The sequence below is a fragment of the Podarcis vaucheri genome (genome assembly GCF_965113315.1).
Source record: "Podarcis vaucheri genome assembly, chromosome: 2".
In the NCBI taxonomy this organism is placed as follows: domain Eukaryota; kingdom Metazoa; phylum Chordata; class Lepidosauria; order Squamata; family Lacertidae; genus Podarcis; species Podarcis vaucheri.
The window spans coordinates 3,864,698-3,884,754 of NC_138760.1; the positions used below are offsets into that span (position 1 = coordinate 3,864,698).

At 45.1% G+C, this 20,057-nt stretch overlaps 1 protein-coding gene across 2 annotated transcripts; it reads right to left on the reverse strand.

The window, feature by feature from the left end:
* Window positions 1-7,476: 7,476 nt before the first annotated feature.
* Window positions 7,477-11,603, reverse strand: LOC309527639 (claudin-34-like). Of its 2 annotated transcripts, none has more exons than XM_082214459.1 (2): window positions 10,760-11,603; window positions 7,477-8,746 (listed from the first exon to the last, which is right to left on the reverse strand). In XM_082214459.1, the coding sequence occupies exon 2, from the start codon at window positions 8,743-8,745 to the stop codon at window positions 7,753-7,755; it is 993 nt and encodes a 330-aa protein (XP_082070585.1). In that variant the 5' UTR covers window position 8,746; window positions 10,760-11,603; the 3' UTR covers window positions 7,477-7,752. The 2 variants fall into 2 exon arrangements, with proteins under 2 accessions (XP_082070585.1, XP_082070584.1); XM_082214458.1 differs by lacking the exon at window positions 10,760-11,603 and adding an exon at window positions 9,137-10,746.
* Window positions 11,604-20,057: the final 8,454 nt, after the last annotated feature.

Genomic DNA, 20,057 nt, shown 5'->3' on the forward strand with positions numbered 1-20,057 from the left:
GTTTTGTATGGAACAGTAGCGACGTCTTCAGGTGCAAGGAGAGCCCGGGCGATTTCAAATGTCTCCTCTCCGCAGATGCTGAAGAATATTGCCCTCTTCTTGGCGTCTTCTTCATCGGTGACCCCTTTGGCTTCTAGAAGGAAGGTGAAACGGGAGGCGTACGCTTCCCAGTCTCCAGATGCTGGGTTGAACGGCGAGAAGCTGCTGTCGGTTGCCATTCTGAGTTCCTTGTGTCCCGGAGCTGAAGCCTGGATACACGGTGCGAGGCAGCGGTGCGGCAGGTGGCGGTGCTGCGGTGCTGTGTGTGGCAGTCAGCTCAGCGGGATCCCATCCTCGTCGCCAGTGAAATATACTCAGAGTCGAGAGTGGATTTCATGCTCTTTATTCAGCTCATAGTGGTGAGGAGGAATGAATGAAAGTCCCCTCAAAGTATCTGCTTATATACATTATTTACACAATGGGCTGCACAGGATTGGTTAATTCTGGAATTCTACTGTAAGCCAATCAGGTTGTGGATTCACTTATATCTGGAGCATGATTGGGTGGTTCCTGCCAACCAATCATACTGCTGCATTGTTCTTGGACCAATCAGACTGCTGCATTCTGAATCCTATTGTTCTAGGACCAATCAGATTGCTGCAATTTGGATCCTATTGTTCTAGGACCAATCAGACAGCTGCAGTTTGGATCCTAGTCAACTCAGTACATAACAGCTGTCTTAAGCATATCCAGCGCCGTGGTGCAAAGATCCCTCCGGTGCCCCCCCTTCCCAAAGTTTTCGACCTTTTTTAGGGCTGGAGTAGGTGGGTAGCGGCTGGAGTGCGGCTCCTCTGGCGGGGAAGAGGTGGAGGCTGGACGCAGCGCCTCCCAGCTCAGCTGACCGAGTGAGCGGGCCTGCGCCAAGTGAGCGTGTGTGCACCGCTCCCGCCGAGCCTCGGCTTGGTTTTTTCCCTTTTAGCCTTCTGGCGCCCCACAGAATTCGGCTCCTGCAGGGAAAAAACCGAGCCAACACTTGGCAGGCGCAGCACACGCACCCTTGCTCACTCAGCGCACTCATTCGGTGTTCCCCGGACTCTCACCTGGCGCCCTCCAGAACTTGGCGCCGAGGTACCCCGCGCCACTAGCCTCTATGGGTAAGATGGGCCTGGACATGTGTGCTGTGTCCCATTGGTGTGATGGTGGTGGCACTCGCCCTTCTGATAGGAAATGCTCTGTGGGGTAATGACAAACAGTGTGGGGGTCGAGGAGGGTCAGCAGGGAGTGAGAACATTCACTTAAGGAATGTTGGTGGGTGCGCACATGCACACACACACAGTACGGACACAGTAAAAGCTTGTAAACTGAAGAGGGATGTCCAAGTTAGTTTGTTGTAAGCAAAAATAACCAAGAGTCTTGCAGCCTATTAAAGAGAGAGGACCAAGCTAGACTGTGATTGATTGAGTTTATATATATGCTGCCTTTCCACAGGGAGCTGTGCCCAAAGCAGCTTAAAACAAACATTCAGAGAGTAAGAAGACGGAGCATTGAAGTGGGAGAGACAAATAAGTGTGCAAAACATATTGTATCGCCCCCCGCAGAGAGATTCCAAACCCCTTCCTTGAATTTTCAGTTTCCGTTTTTTAAATAATTGAGTCCCATTCACTTATGGAGACATAAGGAAAACTGTGCAGGCAGGACTCATCCACCCAAGTGTTCACTGATCTTTCCTTCCAGTGTTGTGTCTGACATCTGCAAAGGCACTGGGATAATTGGCGCACAACAGGGACATTTAATTTTTTAATAAAATTAAAATACCTGTAGTTAAATTTCACCTGTTCCACACCAATTCAAATGTATCTCACCAGGTGTTATCACTCAATTTCTAGGCACTGGTGCAATCTTCTGACACTCATGATCTGCTTGTGTTTGGAGAGAATGCAAAATGCAGATTTTCATTTCGCCTGGAAATGCAAGCATTATCACAGGATACCGGTAAGTCTGTACTATACCACCACCTTGTGGTGATGTGATGAATATCAGTCTTGAATTTTAACTACACACTCTGTGGAGTCCTTTCTTTTGTCTGTCCTGAATCTTCCAGTTTCACCGGATGCCTTTGGAGGCAGAAGATAACCATCCTAGCTAGTAGCTAATGATAACCTTCACCTCCATGGATTTTTCTAACCCCCTCTTAAAGCCATCCAAGTTGCTGGTCCCCAGTGTCTCCTGCGGAGCAAGTTGCACAGTAACTATCTGCTGTGTGAATAAGTACTTTCTTTTTGTCTTTCCTGAATATCCCAAAACTCAGCTTCAACAAGTTCTAATGTTAGGGAGGAAAACTTTTCTCTATCTGCTTTCTCCATGCCAGGCCCTGTTTTTTACAATTCTATTATGTTGCCACTTACTTGCCTTCTCTAAACTAAAAAAACCTCAAAATATGCAACATTTATAATATATACTACAGTCAGGTTGCACGTTTTCGGGTTGCGGATGGTGCCGAACCCGGAAGTACTGGAACAGGTTACTTCTGGGTTTCGGCACTTGCGCATGCTCAGAAACACAAAATGACATCACGCGCATGCGCAGAAGCGCAAATGTGCCTCCCACACGGATCACGTTCACAACCAGAGGTATGACTGTCTATCTGTCTATCTCCTGCCCATCTAACTGGGTTGCCCTAGCCACTCTGGGCAGCTTCCAACAAATATAAAAACCTTCCAACAAATATAAATACACATTGAAAGAGAACTATATTAAAAGGATTCATAGATGGTATTTAACTCCAAGTAGATTGGCTAAAAAGTACAATGTGGAATCGGCTTTGTGTTGGAAATGTAAAGAAGTAGAAGGAATTTTTTTATATGCGGTGGACACGCAAAAATGTAAAAGAATATTGGGAAATGATATATAATGAGATGAAAATGTTCAAAACAACCCCCCCCCAAAAAAACACCAGATACTTTTTTGTTAGGAATTAGTCAGACAGACAGAGGTACCCAGGAGTCAGAAAAAAATATTTATCCATGCAAGAACAGCGGCTTGGATCTTGCTAGCCCAGAAATGGAAAGTGAGGTGTTTCCCCAGCAAGGAGGATTGGTAACTTAAGATGTCAGAATATGCAGAGTTAGCGGGTCTAACAAGTAGAGAACTTTTACAAGTTGCTAAATAAGGATCTGGGAATTGGGGTTTGTTTGTGTGTGTGTGTGTTTTTTTATTTCTCTTCCCTGCCCCCTCCTCCTCCAAAGATAGGTTGTAGGGTGCGGTGCATAAATACACGCGCATGTTTGGCTAGGTTGTGCCAACATTTATTGATTTTTAAATGATTCTTGCAGTGGGTTAGGGTTTTTGCATGCAGTGTATTTACTTAAGATAAAATATTTGTTAATGTATTTCTGATACCTGCTAAAGGAAGTTAAGGACATGTGCGTGGCTCTTGTACACATTTTGCCAAACAAGCAAAAGTGCAAAGGCACAATTATCGTGACCTGAATCCTACACAGGAGTAGACCCACCGCAGTTAGGCTTTAGTGGGTCTGCTCTGGAGGAGGCTCTGATAAATGGCAGGAGAGCGTGCATTAAGACCTGCGGGGGGGACCTGTACCCCGAGGAGCTGGGCTGTTGAGTAGTCTCTCAACACATTTCCTTAACAGTGTGGAACCTCTAATGGAGCTATCACCCCACACCTCAAAGTATTGTTCCTTACACTGTCCCTGTGGCTGGCTTTTTGGTTTTTTAAGAAAAGCACATTTCACATCAAATTTAGCTGCAGATTAAGCTGGGGGAAGGGAGGGGCCACTCTTTCTCTCCTAAACCTCTCTTGTCCACCACCACCCTTTTCTGGGCACAAGTATTTTAGACAGCCCACCCGTTTCCTTCCTATGCAGAGTTAAGGTCCAATACGCTGCTATTACCATTGTTATTATTAGCTTTGCAATGGTCATGGGGGATAATTTGCAGGAAATGTGTGTCTTACTGTGTTTCTTTTTTTTAATATCTATTTGCAAAAGGTTTGTATAGAAAATCTATCAATCGATTAGTAATAGGTCCTCAAAACACCTGGGGAGGTACTGCTGCTAGAAACTATTCCCCCTCCCCGCCCGTGCCACTTCTAATGCAAACCCCCTTCCTCAATCAAGATGGGATTTCAGCTAAAAGAGAGTTGGAGAACTTGGGGGTTTCAGCAGGAAATTCAAGGCAGCCCCCTGCCTGAATGAGACTGGATTCCCCTGCTAAAACGAAGAAGGGGGATAAAGCATTTAAAAACCATATTGTCAGGAAAGCATTGTTTAATGTTTGGATAAGATACAAGGACTTATTGGAAAATAAAACCCCAAGGTGGCTGTCACCGATCGAAGCGAAAGCCCTGAAAAAGCTCAATATGGAGGTTAAATGGCCGAAATATTGGGAAATTTTGGAACAAGATGGAGATAGATTGAAATTGCAGAGTTTTGAAAAACTAAAAAACAAAGTGTGTGATTGGTTTCATTATTATCAGATAATGGAGGCATATAAATTGGACAAGAAAACTGGCTTCCAGGTGGAAAAATCAAAATTAGAAACAGAACTGTTAGAACCCAAAACCAAGATTCTGTCAAAGATGTATAATTTGCTGTTGAAATGGAATACTCAGGATGAAACGGTGAAATCTGTGATGATTAAATGGGCACAAGACGTTGGACATAACATAATGATGGCTGACTGGGAACAGTTATGGACCACAGGTATGAAGTTTACGGCATGTAATGCCTTAAGAGAGAATATTATGAAAATGATATACAGGTGGTACATAACGCCAGCCAAGCTTGCAAAAATCTACCATTTGCCCGATAACAAATGTTGGAAATGTAAAGAAACTGAAGGTACATTCTTTCACCTTTGGTGGACGTGCCCAAGGATTAAGGCTTTCTGGGAGATGATATATAATGAATTGAAAAAGGTATTTAAATATAGAAACCAGAGGCCTTTCTCCTGGGCATAGTCGGCCAATCAGTGTTAAAGAAGGACAGAACTTTCTTTATGTATGCTACAACAGTAGCAAGAATACTTATTGCAAAGTATTGGAAGACACAAGACTTACCCACTCTGGAAGAATGGCAGATGAAAATGATGGACTACATGGAATTGGCGGAAATGACTGGCAGAATCCGAGACCAGGGAGAAGAGTCAGTGGAAGAAGATTGGAAGAAATTTAAAGACTATTTACAGAAATATTGCAAAATTAATGAATGTTAGAATGATGTTGGATTGAAGTTAAGTGGTTTCTAGCTGTAATGGTTTAAAAGAATATGGAAAAATTGGATTTTTAATAGGTAAAAATTTAATTCAGGATAATAAGGAGGGAAAGGAATTGCTGAACTAATAAATTGAACTGGAATACAAAAAAGGGAGGTATGAGGAGGTCCGGGAAACAAGTAAATGAAAGATAAGTGACGAAAAGATGGAATTATTTTCAATTGTTTTTTATTTTGTATTTTGTTTTTGTTTTCTTTTTCATTATGTAATACTGTGAAAACTTTAATAAATATTTATTTTAAAAAATAATAAAACGAAGAAGGGGGACTGTTTAGGAGACAACCCCGCTTCTGAATCAGGAAGGGGTTTGCTTGGAATCCCGCCCAACTGAGCAGAATTTAAGCCCTGCTCATCAGCTGACGTTGAAAACCAGACATCGCCCTGCCCTGGGCAGGATGGCACATCGAGCCTCCTCACATCTGTTCAAAGGAGGCTGCAAAGCGGGGGGGGGGGTGCATGCTTGTATCATTTCGTGGTCTTGTTTATTTCTATGCTCTTTTAGATGTGGCTTTCTTTTTAGGACTGTGAACTTCGCTTTGCAACGCTGGTAGCCACACCGTACATTTAAGGTGCCCCCAACAAGAATCCTGGGAACTGTAGTTTGTTAAAGGTGCTGGGAACTGCAGCTTTCTCAGGCTTCCGGAAACCATATTGAGCTCTTTGAAATTTTCAGAGATTTTCTTGTGGGGGGGGGTTGTTAATAGATGCTGCGGAAATGAATTCTTCTTGTGGTTTTCCGTGTACGAGATCCATCCCAGTATATAAGCACTACAGTTTGGGAGGAGGCCAGTTGTTTGGGAAGCACAAGGTTGACAGAAAAAGACACCCAGACTTTTGTGGACTGTGGCAGATGAGGACAGAGGGAGACTGTGATTTGGGGAGAATGTATCTTATTCTAAGTAACGCTTAATTCCACAGAAACAGAAAAGATGTTTGACTTTCTAGGAAATGGCACTGCTGTTACCCAACCTCACAATTACTTAGGGTCATGCAAACAGACCGATAGCCCTTTCTAGTCCAATGCACTGATGTCCACAAAAACCGGATGTGCTGGTCCTGGGGGGAAGGTTACCGCTGGCGTAGTCAAAGTCCGGTCCTGGGTCACTAGCCTGGAAACAGTTCACAAGGAGTGGGGCAAGGTCCGAAGCAGGAAGCCGGGCGGGGACAGGAACACTGGAGGGTCAGGTCTGGGTCCGGGCAGGAACAGGTACTCAACAACGATGTTGCTCCCGCTTCTCTGAGGCCTGGGGCGGTCCCGGCCCCCAGGAGACCTGCCTCTCCTGGCCTTAAGGCAAGCACTCCGCCTGGGAGAAACCAGTTCCCTTCGCCTCTCTGCCCTGAGCCTCTGCAGTTCAGGAGAGGCTGAAGGGTTGCTGGGCCCAGGGGGAGACTCACCTGTAGGCACTGAGTCCTCAACCGCCTCTGGAGCCAGAGTGGATTCACCTGGTGCCTGCTCCTGAGGATCCGGTACAGGTGCAGGCGCCTCAGAATCAAGGCCCTGCCCCAGTTCAGCCGGCCCTGGAGGCAGGGACTCCTGTGCAAGCTGGGATTCCTCCGGTTCACCCTCTGAATCGGATTCCCAGGCCATCACACCGGACGGATGATTCAAGGAAGCTTCCAGGCAGGGCATGAAGGCACTTAGCTCTTCCCCCCTCCCAGAACTGATATTCCAGGACAAACGTTTTTTATATCAGAACGTTAATGCGCTATTAGAATTAAAAGAGGGGAAAACCAAGCCGGATGGACGGGGTCTAACTAAATTATTATTACCACATTTTTCGCTCAATAGGGCGCACCTGACCATATGGCACACCTAGTTTTCAGAGGGGGAAATCAAGGAAAAAATATGACACCCCCCCAGCCCTGGGAACAGCCAAGTTACAGGGAACCAGGCAGAGGCCTTCTCAGTGGTGGCACCTTCTTCATGGTGATCCACTACTGCTTTAAGGGAGGTCTTGGAATAAGTAGATTTGTTGCTTATCCAAAACACCCACCCACCCCACTCACACATGAAAACAAAGATCACCGCAGCCAACTACAAAGGAATAACCACACCCCAGGCCAACCCCAACCTCTCTCACCACCAAAGGAACACAAGCAAACAGCAAAGAACCTGCACAAACAACGCTGACACCAAACCCTACATATAGGGAGTAAAATAGAAAAATTGCCACCCCACCCCACCCCACCCATCTTCCCCCCCCCTCCACCTCTTTCCCCTTTTCTTCCTAATGTCTCAACAAATGGAAATGATTTGTAAAAATGTTACATGGGGGGGGGGGACATGAGAGAGAGAGACATTGCACACTTTTGTAAATCAACAAAATCTTTAATAAATAAATAAATACTAGTCATAAAAAAGGCCTCCTCACCTGAAGGACATCAAAGCCCACCTGAAGTCCCAAAACAAAACTATCAGATCCTGATTCACGCAGATCCATGTGTGTATGAAGCGATCTGCATGGATTTGCATCTGATAGTTTACGACTCCCTGTTGTAGGGAATCACATATATAATCGTATGTTTGGGGACATCAGGTGGGCTTTGATGTCCTTCAGGTGACCTTTGGGGTGTATGGCTTTCCTCCATCTCCACTGCGCAGGATTCCTCTGGAATGACAAGATCTTCCGCATGGGTTTCCTCCATCTCCACTGCGGAGGATTTCTCCTGAATTACCAGGTCCAGCAGAGAACCACACTTTGAACAAGTAGTAAGACTCTCGCTTTTCACCCCACTTCCTGGGGTAATCACCACCACAGTTTCTATTTGAGATGTAGCTGTTGTGGTGGTCCTGATGCAACATCTCTCCATCCCAACCAATGCTGCACTCAGCAGCTGGAAACCTGCAGCGATATAGCCTAGATAAATAGAAGGTCCAATATGCTGCTTGCTGGGAATTTGAGGCAATTCAAAAGATTCAGGGAAGTCAATTTCCCCATTTTGTAAGACAGCAGACATGTTCCATATCACAGAAATCAGGACGAGTATCCCTGCAGGTAAGTTCAGCAGAGCTCCAAGGCTAAAAAAGGTTAACACAAAATCCTTATGTTTTCTGGGCTTGAACACATTGTACAAAGCAAATGAAATTAATCCTAGGGCCGCTGAATTCATAATGGAAGCTAATGCCATTAAATCCTGGGCAATAAAAATTTCCCTTGGGAGGGTTGGATGTTGCTCATTGAGGTCTTCGCAATGCCAAAAAGCGTTGCCATCGTTAGAAGGGTCTTTCCAAAAACAGACCTGCCAGATTCCAATGCAGATGTTCCCAGAGCCGATTCCCTTGATGTTTTCCACACGCCACACTCTCCAGTTGACAATGGCTATTGAGGCAATGCACATCATCCAGGCCAAAATATCCACCAGGAATGCACATAACTGGAGACCGGAAACTACACTCAGCCATTTGACCACCAGGTCTTTCACCCGCAGGGGGGGTTTGGAGAGGAGGGGAGCAGGGGAGACCTTGGCAGACATCCTGGAAACAAAAGAGAAGACAAGATGCAGTGAGAGAGGGAATAACAAGCATGTCTAGTCATTGAAGGACATCCTCCCTCCTTCATTCTTACTTCTATGCACAGAAAGAAGCAGCAAAAGAAAGAGTTCCCCTGCTCTTTCCCACCCCCTGGTGAGGTATAGACATCTGATCCAGAGAAGCCGACACTCATACTTTCTTCCAGCACACTGCTACTGATTTAATCTACTGTTGCATTGTTCCTGGGAAAATGGCCAGAACCTCAGCAACCTGTTGTGGATGGGAAGCTGCTCATGATTCGCTGTTCTGCTATCTGCTACTGCAGCTATCCTTTTCCACTGAGCATAAACACACCTGATGGCATAGTGAGGAATGTTTAATCCATAAACTTACGTGAAATGCCTTCCTCAGCTAGAGTCTAGTGTGCCAGGAACAGAGCAGGTATTTGCTAGGTGCTCCTGAGCCTCAAGAAGACTGAGCTGTTGGCCACTGAGCTGACGTTCGCCTGAGCAGCCAGCCAGCCACAGCAGCAACTGCTCTGCAGAATTCTTAGGTCAGTTACAGGCCAGTTAGAATCCTGACAACAACACAAATCATAACTCCAGGGTACTGGTCATTTGGAACATCAGGAAAGTGGAAAATGGGAGGGAACTCACTTCCCTTCTTTCCCAGTGCAGAGTGTCTATTCCAGGACACTGTGCAGTTAAAACACGTTCTTCCTGAAGTCAGAATCAGAGGAGTTCCAGCAGTAAAACTGGTGATACAGTATGTGTATCTCAGTACAGATTTGTTTGATGGGCCTGAATGCATTTCATAAAGGATCTCCATGTACAAGAAAGGCTAATAGCATGAGAATTTCCTTGGCAAAATTATTGAAGACACCTTACAAACCTATCATTCTTCTTCCCCATCCCATCTTGTTTGGACGTTATAGTAAGGGAGAAGATCTTAGCTCTTTTCCTTTGCACTGGGACCACATGGAATTTGTGCCATGGGACCCCATCACTCACACTAATCCAGGCAATACCATTTTCAGAACCTAGGTGTCCATGATTTAAAATTGCTTTCCTAAGACACTTCCGTCAAAATATTTGTGTTGCTTTCTTTCTGTTCCTTTCTGTGTTGATGCTCCGAATGTGAGCTGCTCAGCTGCATGCAGTTTCCACTGAAGTGTGTGTGTGTGTGTGTGTGTGTGTGTGTGGTTAACATTGGGCCAAGCAATGGTCCTAAATCCATGTATTTCACCTGAAATAACTTTGGGAGCCAGCCTTTAAAAATCTAAAGTGATATCAAATTCGGAGGAATTAAAAGCTGTCATCTTTTTGACTATTTTAAATATCTTAGAACATAGGTAAAGGTATTAGGTCTAGTCGTGCAGCAAATGGAGCATTAGAGTCATCCATTCATTTCAGGAGTTGTGACCATTGATAAGATGAAGCACTTTCACATCCACGTGGCAATGTGCAGTGCTTTTAAAAAGGTAAAGGACCCCCGACAGTTAAGTCCAGTCGCAAACGACTCTGGGGTTGCACCATTCATCTGGCTTTACTGGCCGAGGGAGCCAACGTTGGTCCACAGAAAACTTTTCTGGGTCATGTGGCCAGCATGACTAAGCCGCTTCTGGCAAAACCACAGCAGCGCACAGAAACACCGTTTACCGTCCCTCCGGAGCGGTACCTATTTATCTACTTGCACTTTGATGTGGTTTGGAACTGCTAGGTTGGCAGGAGCAGGGACAGAGCAACGGGAGCTCACCCCGTCAAATACGCAAGTCCAGTTCTGTAGCTGCATGACATCCTCCACGCCCAAATGCTCTCCCGTACTGTTTCCCCCACTTAATCAGGATACACCATCTCCATTGAAAACTCTGCTCAGTGACACCCATCCAAGAGAAAAGTGCTGACCGTCATCACGCAGATACAGTTCCGCGCAGGGGTTTGGCTGACAAGTTCTTCCCGAGTGTGGGGATGTTTTCAGGGGCTCTTTGCTTTTCCCTGCCTCCCCTTTCATCCTCACCTGAGGAGATCTTGGATATTCTCTTGACAGGGACCTCTGTTCTCAGGCTGGATTTCTGTTTTCCTTCATCCCTCCTTCTCCAGGTCTGGTTCACTGAGCAAATAAGAGAGAGGAGGTCTCATGCAAGTCAAGGTGTGCAATGGATCTTCAGGGCATTTGGAAGGAAGAAAAGGTTCAGGAACAAGCAATGCAGCAGCCCCCCAAGCGTAGAAACACATTTGAACATATCGCTCATGAGATTCACCCCCCCCCCCGGATATAAATGCAGAACATCCTGCGCTCCTATTAAAATACAAAGTGGGGTATTTCATATGATAAGCACAGAGGAAGCTGCCTTATACGGAGCCAGACCAATTTTGAGAAAGTGCTACATGGGCCACTCCACCAATTGGCTACCAGTGAAAACATAGCAAAACACAAAATGGCTGCCATATGGTGTGGTATGAAATAAATTTGCCTGGCTGTGGGGCGTGAAGGCCGCACCCTGCAAGACCCTTCCCATGTGGCTTAGGCCCAGACTCGCTAGCCCCACAAAAGAGGCTCCTCATGAGGCCAGAGGAACATGGCCTGGCTGTGGGGCATGATTCGAAACCTCCAGTCCCAGTCCAGTGCTCTAACCACTAAACCACACTGCCCCCATTGCAGTCTATAATAGCCTGGAGGGCCACAGGTGCCCCATATTCTCTGGCTCTGAGATTGCCCAAAGTTTCCTTTCTCTCCCTTGTTGTGCACAAAGAAAAATGCCCATGACAAAATGTGACATTTTTGGTTCTTTGGAGACAGTTCTGCTTCCCTCTCCCTCTCTCTCCCTCTCTCACTCTCTCTCTCTTCATTTAAAGGAGCCTCACCCGGGACACAGTCTGTTTGCACTACTGCCTTCTGGCAGGAGGTATAGAAACATCAAGTCAAGGACAAATGGACTAAAAAACAGTTTCTATCCAAGAGCTGTGGCCTTTTTGAATGCTGTAACTCGATAGTGAGACCTGGGAGTTTGATGGGTGTGGGTGTGGTTGGAAGGTGGTTTGTTTGGTTGTTGCTGTTGTTTTGCTTTTGTTGTTTTTAAGGGATGGCATCCAATTTCATTGCACTTGTGCAATGTTGCACTAGTGTAATGACAATAAAGAATCTATCTATCTATCTATCTATCTATCTATCTATCTATCTATCTATCCCTTTTCCCACCCACCTTCCTCCTGCACACAGCTTCAAAATTTCCATGAAGAACTAACTAAATAACCAACCAACCAACCAACCAACCAACCAACCAACCCATAATTGGAATTTATGAGATTAAGGAGATAAATTATTTTTATATAATGAAAATAGATGGGAGGATAAGTTAATTGCGCAAGGCGAGAATATATAGGATGGCAAAAAATTAAAACAAAGATTATGATTTGGTTTCTTAAAATAACACCAACACATGCCTCCTCAGTGGATTTCAGAACAAATGTGTCTCACTTTTTTAAAAAACACTGTAATGCAAGGAGTTGTAGTGACAATGCAGTGAGATTCTACTCAGAGTAAGCCTATTGGAATGAATGGGTTTGAATTAGTTGTGTCCTTTAGTTTTTGCTTTTTATCTGGATAATACCTAATTAGGGGTAGGGATTGGTTTGCTTTCTTTCTGTTCTTGTTTTTATTAAGTATTTTGTTGTGTTGTTGTTGTTGAAATTCCACAAATTGCACATCAGGATTCATTACATAGTAAGCCCCCCCCCCTTTTCTATTATCTGCTTCCCATCCCACTTCCTAGGATGTTTTCTTTTCTTTTCCACCCACACATGAAAACAAAGACCACCACAGCCAACTACAAAGGAATAACCACACTCTAGGCCAGGGGTCTGCAACCCGCGGCTCCGGAGCCGCATGTGGCTCTTTTACACCTTTGCTGCGGCTCCGGGACGGATACTAGCGAGAGGAGGAGGCGCATTGTGCGCCCCGACACTCCCCACTGTGGCGGGCACTGTACTGGCTGTGACGTCGCATGGGGGCAGTGCGTGCGTTAGTCACGCACCGTCCCGACGTCACCTTCCCGCCCGCTGTCAGATCGGAGGGCAGCGGCGTGCATGCTTTAAATTTTGCGGCTCCCAGGTGTTTTTTTCTTCGGAAACGGGTCCAAGTGGCTCTTTTTGTCTTAAAGGTTGCAGACCCCTGCTCTAGGCCAACCCCAACCTCTCTCACCACCAAAGGAACACAAGCAAACAGCAAAGAACCTGCACAAACAACGCTGACACCAAACCCTACATATAGGAAGTAAAACAGAAAAATCACCACCCGACCCCACCCCACCCCACCCATCTTTCCCCCCTCCACCTCTTTCCCCTTTTCTACCTAATGTCTCAACAAATGAAAATGATTTGTAAAGTGTTACATGGGGGGGGGGACATGAGAGAGAGACATTGCACACTTTTGTAAATCAACAAAATCTTAAATAAATAAATAAATACTAGTTTTGGGGAGAGGAGTACAAGCAGCTAGCCATGCCTAGGGCACAAAATAGCCTGGCACCAGCAGAAGGCCAACAAACACAAAAAGGAAAAACATCAATGGGGTACACGCCAGCTGGGTAACCCTAGCTTCCACTGAGAGCTCCTCACCCAAGCTGAGAAGGGCTCCTGTGCTCTTCTGTGCAATGCTAAGTGCAACATGTTGGTCTTTGTGACATGGCGGCACATGCCAGAGGCACTGACGACAGAGAAGTAGCTGGCGAGTAGTTGCTTGACCGAGGGGGAGAGGACAGCAGAACAGGGGGCTCCTTCAGCTCCTCCCAAACACACTCCCACCATCCAATTATACATTCACGTTCCAGAGATTGCATCTGCAGGTTCAGGTGACTCAAATCTATGTACAGTATTGACATGCACAGGGGACAGAAAATAGTTTTAAGTTTCTGTCCCGCAACTAGTCGGGCTGAGCAATATATCGACCATATCGCCACTTTGGTTTCATAATATTTGACCTGCCAATATATTGCGAATCATGAAGTGTGTGAGTGTGTGTTGTACAAAAATCACAACATGGGAAGAACTGTGAAGCCAGCCAATGCCTCTACATAGCTCCATCCTTATTTCAGATATTGCCATATATCAATATATTCCAATATTTAGCAGTTTGTTAATCCCTGTTGCAGGGAGTAACACGTATGATGGTATGTTTGGGGCTTTCCTCCATCTCCACTTCGCAGGATTCCTCTGGAATGACAAAATCTTCCGCATGGCTTTCCTCCATCTCAACAGCGGAGGATTTCTCTTCAATTACCAGATCCAGCAGAGAACCACACTTTGAACAAGTAGACTCTCCCTTTTTACCGCGCTTCTTGGGGTAATGAGCCTTACAGTTGCTATTTGACATTTATCTGTTGCAGTGGTCTTGACACAAAATCTCTCCATCCCTACAGAACCTAAGCAAATTTATCTCCGAAGGTGTTATGGAACCTACCGGGGGGGGGGCACATCTTTAAAGTTGTTAAATGTTACAAACATTATGCCTGAACCTATCCTTTCGACTTTACAGCTCAGGGAAGATACCAAGCTTTATGAATCATATAAAACCAACCCCTTTGCCAAGTTCCTCCATTCCAGCACCATTTTGCCCTTGGAAGAAAGACTCTTTCCCCTTCCACCTCCCCAAGCTTGAAGACATGTGTACATACCTCCTGCCCCAGGAAATGCCCACAGGTGACAATTGCTGGGCTCCTTGTTCTCCAAGGGAAGACAAATCTCATCCCCAGACTTGCCTCCGGCTCCAGACATGCCAAGAGGTCTTGGAATAAGTAGATTTGTTGCTGATCCAAAACACCCACCCACCCCACTCACACATGAAATCAAAGACCACCACAGCCAGCTACAAAGGAATAACCACACCCTAGGCCAACCCCAACCTCTCTCACCACTGCTTCAAGGGAGCATCTGAGGCCACTGTAACTGTTTTTGTTCTTGGGAAAATTTTCTAATCACAAAGCCAGGATTCCCAAGAACTAAAAGGGTGGAGATCTTGGAGGGTGACGGAGAACTTGGTGCTGCTCCCTTAGGTTCCAATATTCCCAGAAACTGCAGAGAAGGAGGAGCCAGGAGATTTGGAATATTACCCAAAGAAAAATACGGCAGATGAAGGGCCTGTGGCAGAGGGGGGGACCTGACACCCTACTCTGCTGCCTATTTGCACAATTCATGTAGCAGTATAGAGCATGTGCAGCAAAACCTCACTGCCTTTCGGAATACTGCGTTTTCGCTTCCCGTTTAATACCACTAGCCTAATCCCACACAAGTTTCGAATCACGCCCCACAACCAGGCCATGTTCCTCCAGCCTCACGAGGAGCTTCTTCAGTAGGGCTGGTAAGTGTGGGCCTTGCCCCCTAGGCCATTTGGAAAGGGCCTTGTTGGGAGCGGCCTTCACACTCGAAGCCAGGCAATTTTATGTCATATCACACCATATGGCATGGAAGGAAGAATGAGGTCCTTCAATGACTAGACATGCTTGCTATTCCCTCTCTCACTGCATTTTGTCTTCTCTTGTTTCCAGGATGTCTGCCAACGTCTCCCCTGCTCCCCTCCTCACCAAACCCACCCTGCGGGTGGTCAGATGGCTGAGCTTAGTTTCCTGCCTCCAGTTATCTGCATTCCTGATGGATATTTTGGCCTGGATGATGTGCATTGCCTCAACAGTCAGTGTCAACTGGAGAGTGTGGCGTGTGGAAAACATCAAGGGAATTGGCTCTGGAAACATCTGGATTGGAATCTGGCAAGTCTGCTTTTGGAAAGACCCTTCTTTGGCATTGTGAAGATCTCAATGAGTAATATCCAACCCTCCCAAGGGAAATTTTTATTGCTCAGGATTTAATGGCATTAGCTTCCATTATGAATTCAGTGGCCCTAAGATTAATATCATTTGCCCTGTACAAACTGTTGATCCCCCTTGGAGCGAGTAACTACAAAAGAACTCTGTACATGCTCTAAGAGATCCCATCCGATCAGCACAGCAGTAGGAATCCCCTCAGAAATAGTTAACCTGCCACGTTCCTGACCAATCTTGGAACTTAACATGGATTTCTGCAACTGGTAATACCTCAGGGTGTTTTGAAATTCCTTTTAATTTCATAACTTTCCCTGGAATTATTTTGGTGGTGAAGGAAGGTGAGGACAGGTGACCCCACCTAGGCCCGAAGTCACCCCCCCCCAATAATCACCCCAGGCCTCAAAACTGTCCAAAATTCCTTTTGTCTTCTAAAAATCCACAGCTAAAGCTTTCCTCTGCTTTTTCTCACAAGATGTGCATAGGCAAACCGTTACTTTTATCAGTACAAGAAGGCTTCAAAATGCCAATGAATAGGCTCTGTTCAAAGCAGGCCTGAGAACTGACTTTTATCTCACTCTAGTTGCAACACATCTGAACATGCTGAACGCAAGGCTTCTCATTCCCCCTTTCCTGGGAAGGGTGCCAAGGGTCCACAATAGTCCCAAGAGAGCTTTCTGTTCATGCTCAGGGGAACTCCTGGAGAAGGAGGAGAAAGGGGAGGGAACTGGAAGGGGAATATATACTCTGTGCACATGACTGTGAACCCGTGCATGTTTTTTGTGAGTTATCACACTTGCTCCTTCTACCAGTTCATGGATGGTAGAAATAAAAGCTTTTTTCTCCGAAACTATTCCTTGAGTGTCTGTTGACTCCCATCTCCCTTTCCCGGGTGCAATATTTTTCCCACCCGAGGGCAAAGCCTCATAAGGCTACAGTGGGACAGATGATCTCTGGGTGGGCAATAGTGACTTGCGAACCGGTGTCTTTTAACCCTAGAAATCTCCTCCCTTCAATCCAAATATCTTCCCCAGCATTTTTCAAAAGAAGATTGTCTTGTTTTATAGCATAGCAATGTGCCACTTTCGCCTCCACTTTCGCCTCCACTACTTCAGCAGGCTTTGGCCTATCCTGACTAGCTTGACTATCCTCAGCTTTGATGCAATACGGTCTTTTTTCTGAGGGCTAATATTACCAGACTTTTCTCTTCCAGCTCTACAATTAAAACTTTTGTGGCCAAATTTTCCACATCCCCAGCATTTCAGTTCTTTGGGATTTGTATAATTTGTTTTCCACCCGTTCTCCTCAGTGAGACTGGTGTTGGCTTGGGCCTTGTCATTTTGCCCTTTTGACAATGGCCTCTTTCCCTTGTCTTTCTCTGAAGAGGGGCTTCCCTTTGCTTGTTGGAATTTATTTCTGTTAGTCCCCCACACTTTCCCGTCAAAACTTGGTTCATCAAACCTATGGTCCCTTATTTCATTTATTTGGTCAGCTAAGTTAGCGGCTTCTTGAAGTGATTGAGGGTGTCTTTCCTTTATAAGATATTTTAACAGGCCGTTTATTGTTTCATAAAATTGTTCCAGAGCAAACACGTCTCTGATTTTTGGAACAGAGTTTGCCCTCTCCTGTTCTAACCATTTTGTGAGGTAGTTTGAGATTTTCGCCCCAAGCTGAGCGGATGTGTCCTCCCTCACTTTAGTCACACTTCTGAATTTCTTTCTCAGTTGTTCTGAGGTAATCCCAAAGCTGGTGTATATTAGTTGCTTAAATATATCAACATTTTTGGAATAGTTCTCCGACATTTGGGCATATATTTGAGCTAATAACCCACGGATCCGGGCTCTAAAGATCGTCATCTTATCCTCATATTTCACTTGAAAGTCTTGACAAGTTCTTTCAAATGATATAATGAAAGCCTCAGGGCAATCTTTTCCCTTAAACTCAGGAAAACACTTTAAATCTACCTTCACTTGAGTTGGACTACTGGTGTTATTACTATTATTTTGATTCTCCATAGCTGCTAATTCCAGTTTCCTCATCTCCAACTGAAATTGCATTCTAACTCCTGTGCAGATTTAATCTTTTCCAATTCCAATCTATATTCTTGTTCTAACTTCCACTTTTCAATTTCTTCAGAGAATTTTGGACCTCCTGCCTCAGGCTGAATACTAGTTATATTTTCTAAACTCTGCTCTTCCCTCTGAGGATTTCCATTCTCCTCTCCTTCAGAGCTTTCATAAGTTGTTTCCCTCACAGGGTTTCTTATCTTTTTGGGTGGCATATTGTGTGAGTGAGAATTATCAATAAATTAACAAAATAAGATAAATTTCCTCTCAGTTCTGTTTCTTCTGGCTGAGGCTTCTCTCAAGACTCTGGTCCCAAAGTTCTGCTATGGGTTTTCTCTCTACCCCTTCAAGCTCCACTTCCTCTGACCAGGAACCTAAACCCTCTCCCAGAGCAGACTTTGAGCTCTCTTTCTCTTTGTTATCTTGGCTTTGCGTCTTATCTTGGGTACCTCACAACTACACCCCCGGGCTAGGGAATCCCTTCACAGATTTACCCTTCCCCCTCCAGGTGTATTGTTTTCCCCACCAAATCCCACCGCTTGCCTACCACTTCTGTGGTGACAGGTAGCGATGTTATTCCACCTCAGGTACAGTTGTGATCTCACCTACGGTTGTTATCCCACCGCCACCACCTGTGCCACCACTGTGATTTCTTTCTTTCTTTCTTTCTTTCTTTCTTTCTTTCTTTCTTTCTTTCTTTCTTTCTTTTGCAAATGCTTTTTATTGAGTTTTTTCACAAACAAAGTAAAACAATCTTTTACAGTCTTCATTTTATGTCATCTTATTTACACTGCGTATATTCACGCTCAGACTTCCTTCCTTCCCAGCTGCGGTTTTCTTAATATACAGTATATCTTCTCTTACAGATTCTTATTCACTTCTATACACATCACAGGATTTATGTTTACCCTGCTGTAGTTTTTAAACTTCTACAGTTATTCTTATGTATGCCACAAATTTACCCCCTTCTTCTTCAAACTTTGTCCCTTTTTGGTCCCGGATTTTATACGTCATTTTAGCTAATTCTGTGTATTCAAAAAATTTAGCCTGCCATTCCATAACCGTTGGGGTCTCCTGTGACTTCCACTTTTGAGCTACAAGGATCCTAGCTGCTGCTGTAGCATATTGGAATAATTTATGATCCTCCTTTTTTACTTCCTCCCCTATTATCCCTAATAAAAAAAGCCTCCAGTTTTTTCAGCAATGTATACTTAAAAAGTTTCTTCAATTCATTATATATTAAAAGTCCCATTTTTTTTCCATCTTTTCACACTCCCACCACATGTGGCCACCACTGTGACACACAGAGTCCAGACAGTTGTTCACATTAATAAATGATCAAGTTTATTATTAAATGCAGGAACAAGCATATGGTTTCAGTTTATTTTTCTCTTGTCAGTTTCTTAATCTTAGTTCCTAACAACTCCAAACTGATTATTCCAACTATCTATCTGACTCAAGCTAACAATTCCTCTCACATGTGATTCCCTTCAACTGTAAAGACTACACTATCAGATCCAGAGCCACGCAGATCGCTCCATACACGCATGGATCTGCGTGGATCAGGATCTGATAGTTTTGTTTTGGGACTTCAGGTGGGCTTTGATGTCCTTCAGGTGAGCAGGCCTCTTTTTTAGGACTAGTATTTATTTATTTATTAAAGATTTTGTTGATTTACAAAAGGGTGCAATGTCTCTCTCTCTCGTGTCCCCCCCCCATGTAACACTTTTACAAATCATTTTCATTTGTTGAGACATTAGGAAGAAAAGGTGAAAGAGGTGGGGGGGGGAAGATGGGGTGGGGTGGCAATTTTTCTATTTTACTTCCTATATGTAGGGTTTGGTGTCAGCGTTGTTTGTGCAGCTTCTTTGCTGTTTGCTTGTGTTCCTTTGGTGGTGAGAGAGGTTGGGGTTGGCCTGGGGTGTGGTTATTCCTTTGTAGTTGGCTGTGGTGGTCTTTGTTTTCGTGTGTGAGTGGGGTGGGTGGGTGTTTTGGATAAGCAACAAATCTACTTATTCCAAGACCTCCCTTAAAGCAGTAGTGGATCACCATGAAGAAGGCGCCACCACTGAGAAGGCCTCTGCCTGGTTCCCTGTAACTTAGCTTCTCGCAGGCGTTTCCTTCGTTTTTCCTTATAGCGTCTGCTGAAAACCTTTGATTTCACCCCCAGAGGCGCACTCCATTGCCTCTCAAAAGAGATGCCCACAACTTCCCAGGGAACTCTGGGAATGGTAGTTCTGGGAGTGGAATAGGGGGTCTCCAAACAGCTCTCAGCACCACCGCTGACCAAGTACAGCTTCCAGAATCCTTTTGGGGGAAGCGTTTCAAGGTACCATATGGCTTTTAAGTGGATGTTGGGCGTGTAACGTCAGCTGTCATGCGTTCCCCATCCACTGGATGTCAGGATTTCCTAACAAAAACCTCCCAAACAAAGCCA

Excerpts from the sequence above, each read along its gene's own strand:
- LOC309527639 (XM_082214459.1), bottom strand. The coding sequence starts at position 8,745 with ATGTCTGCCAAGGTCTCCCCTGCTCCCCTCCTCTCCAAACCCCCCCTG.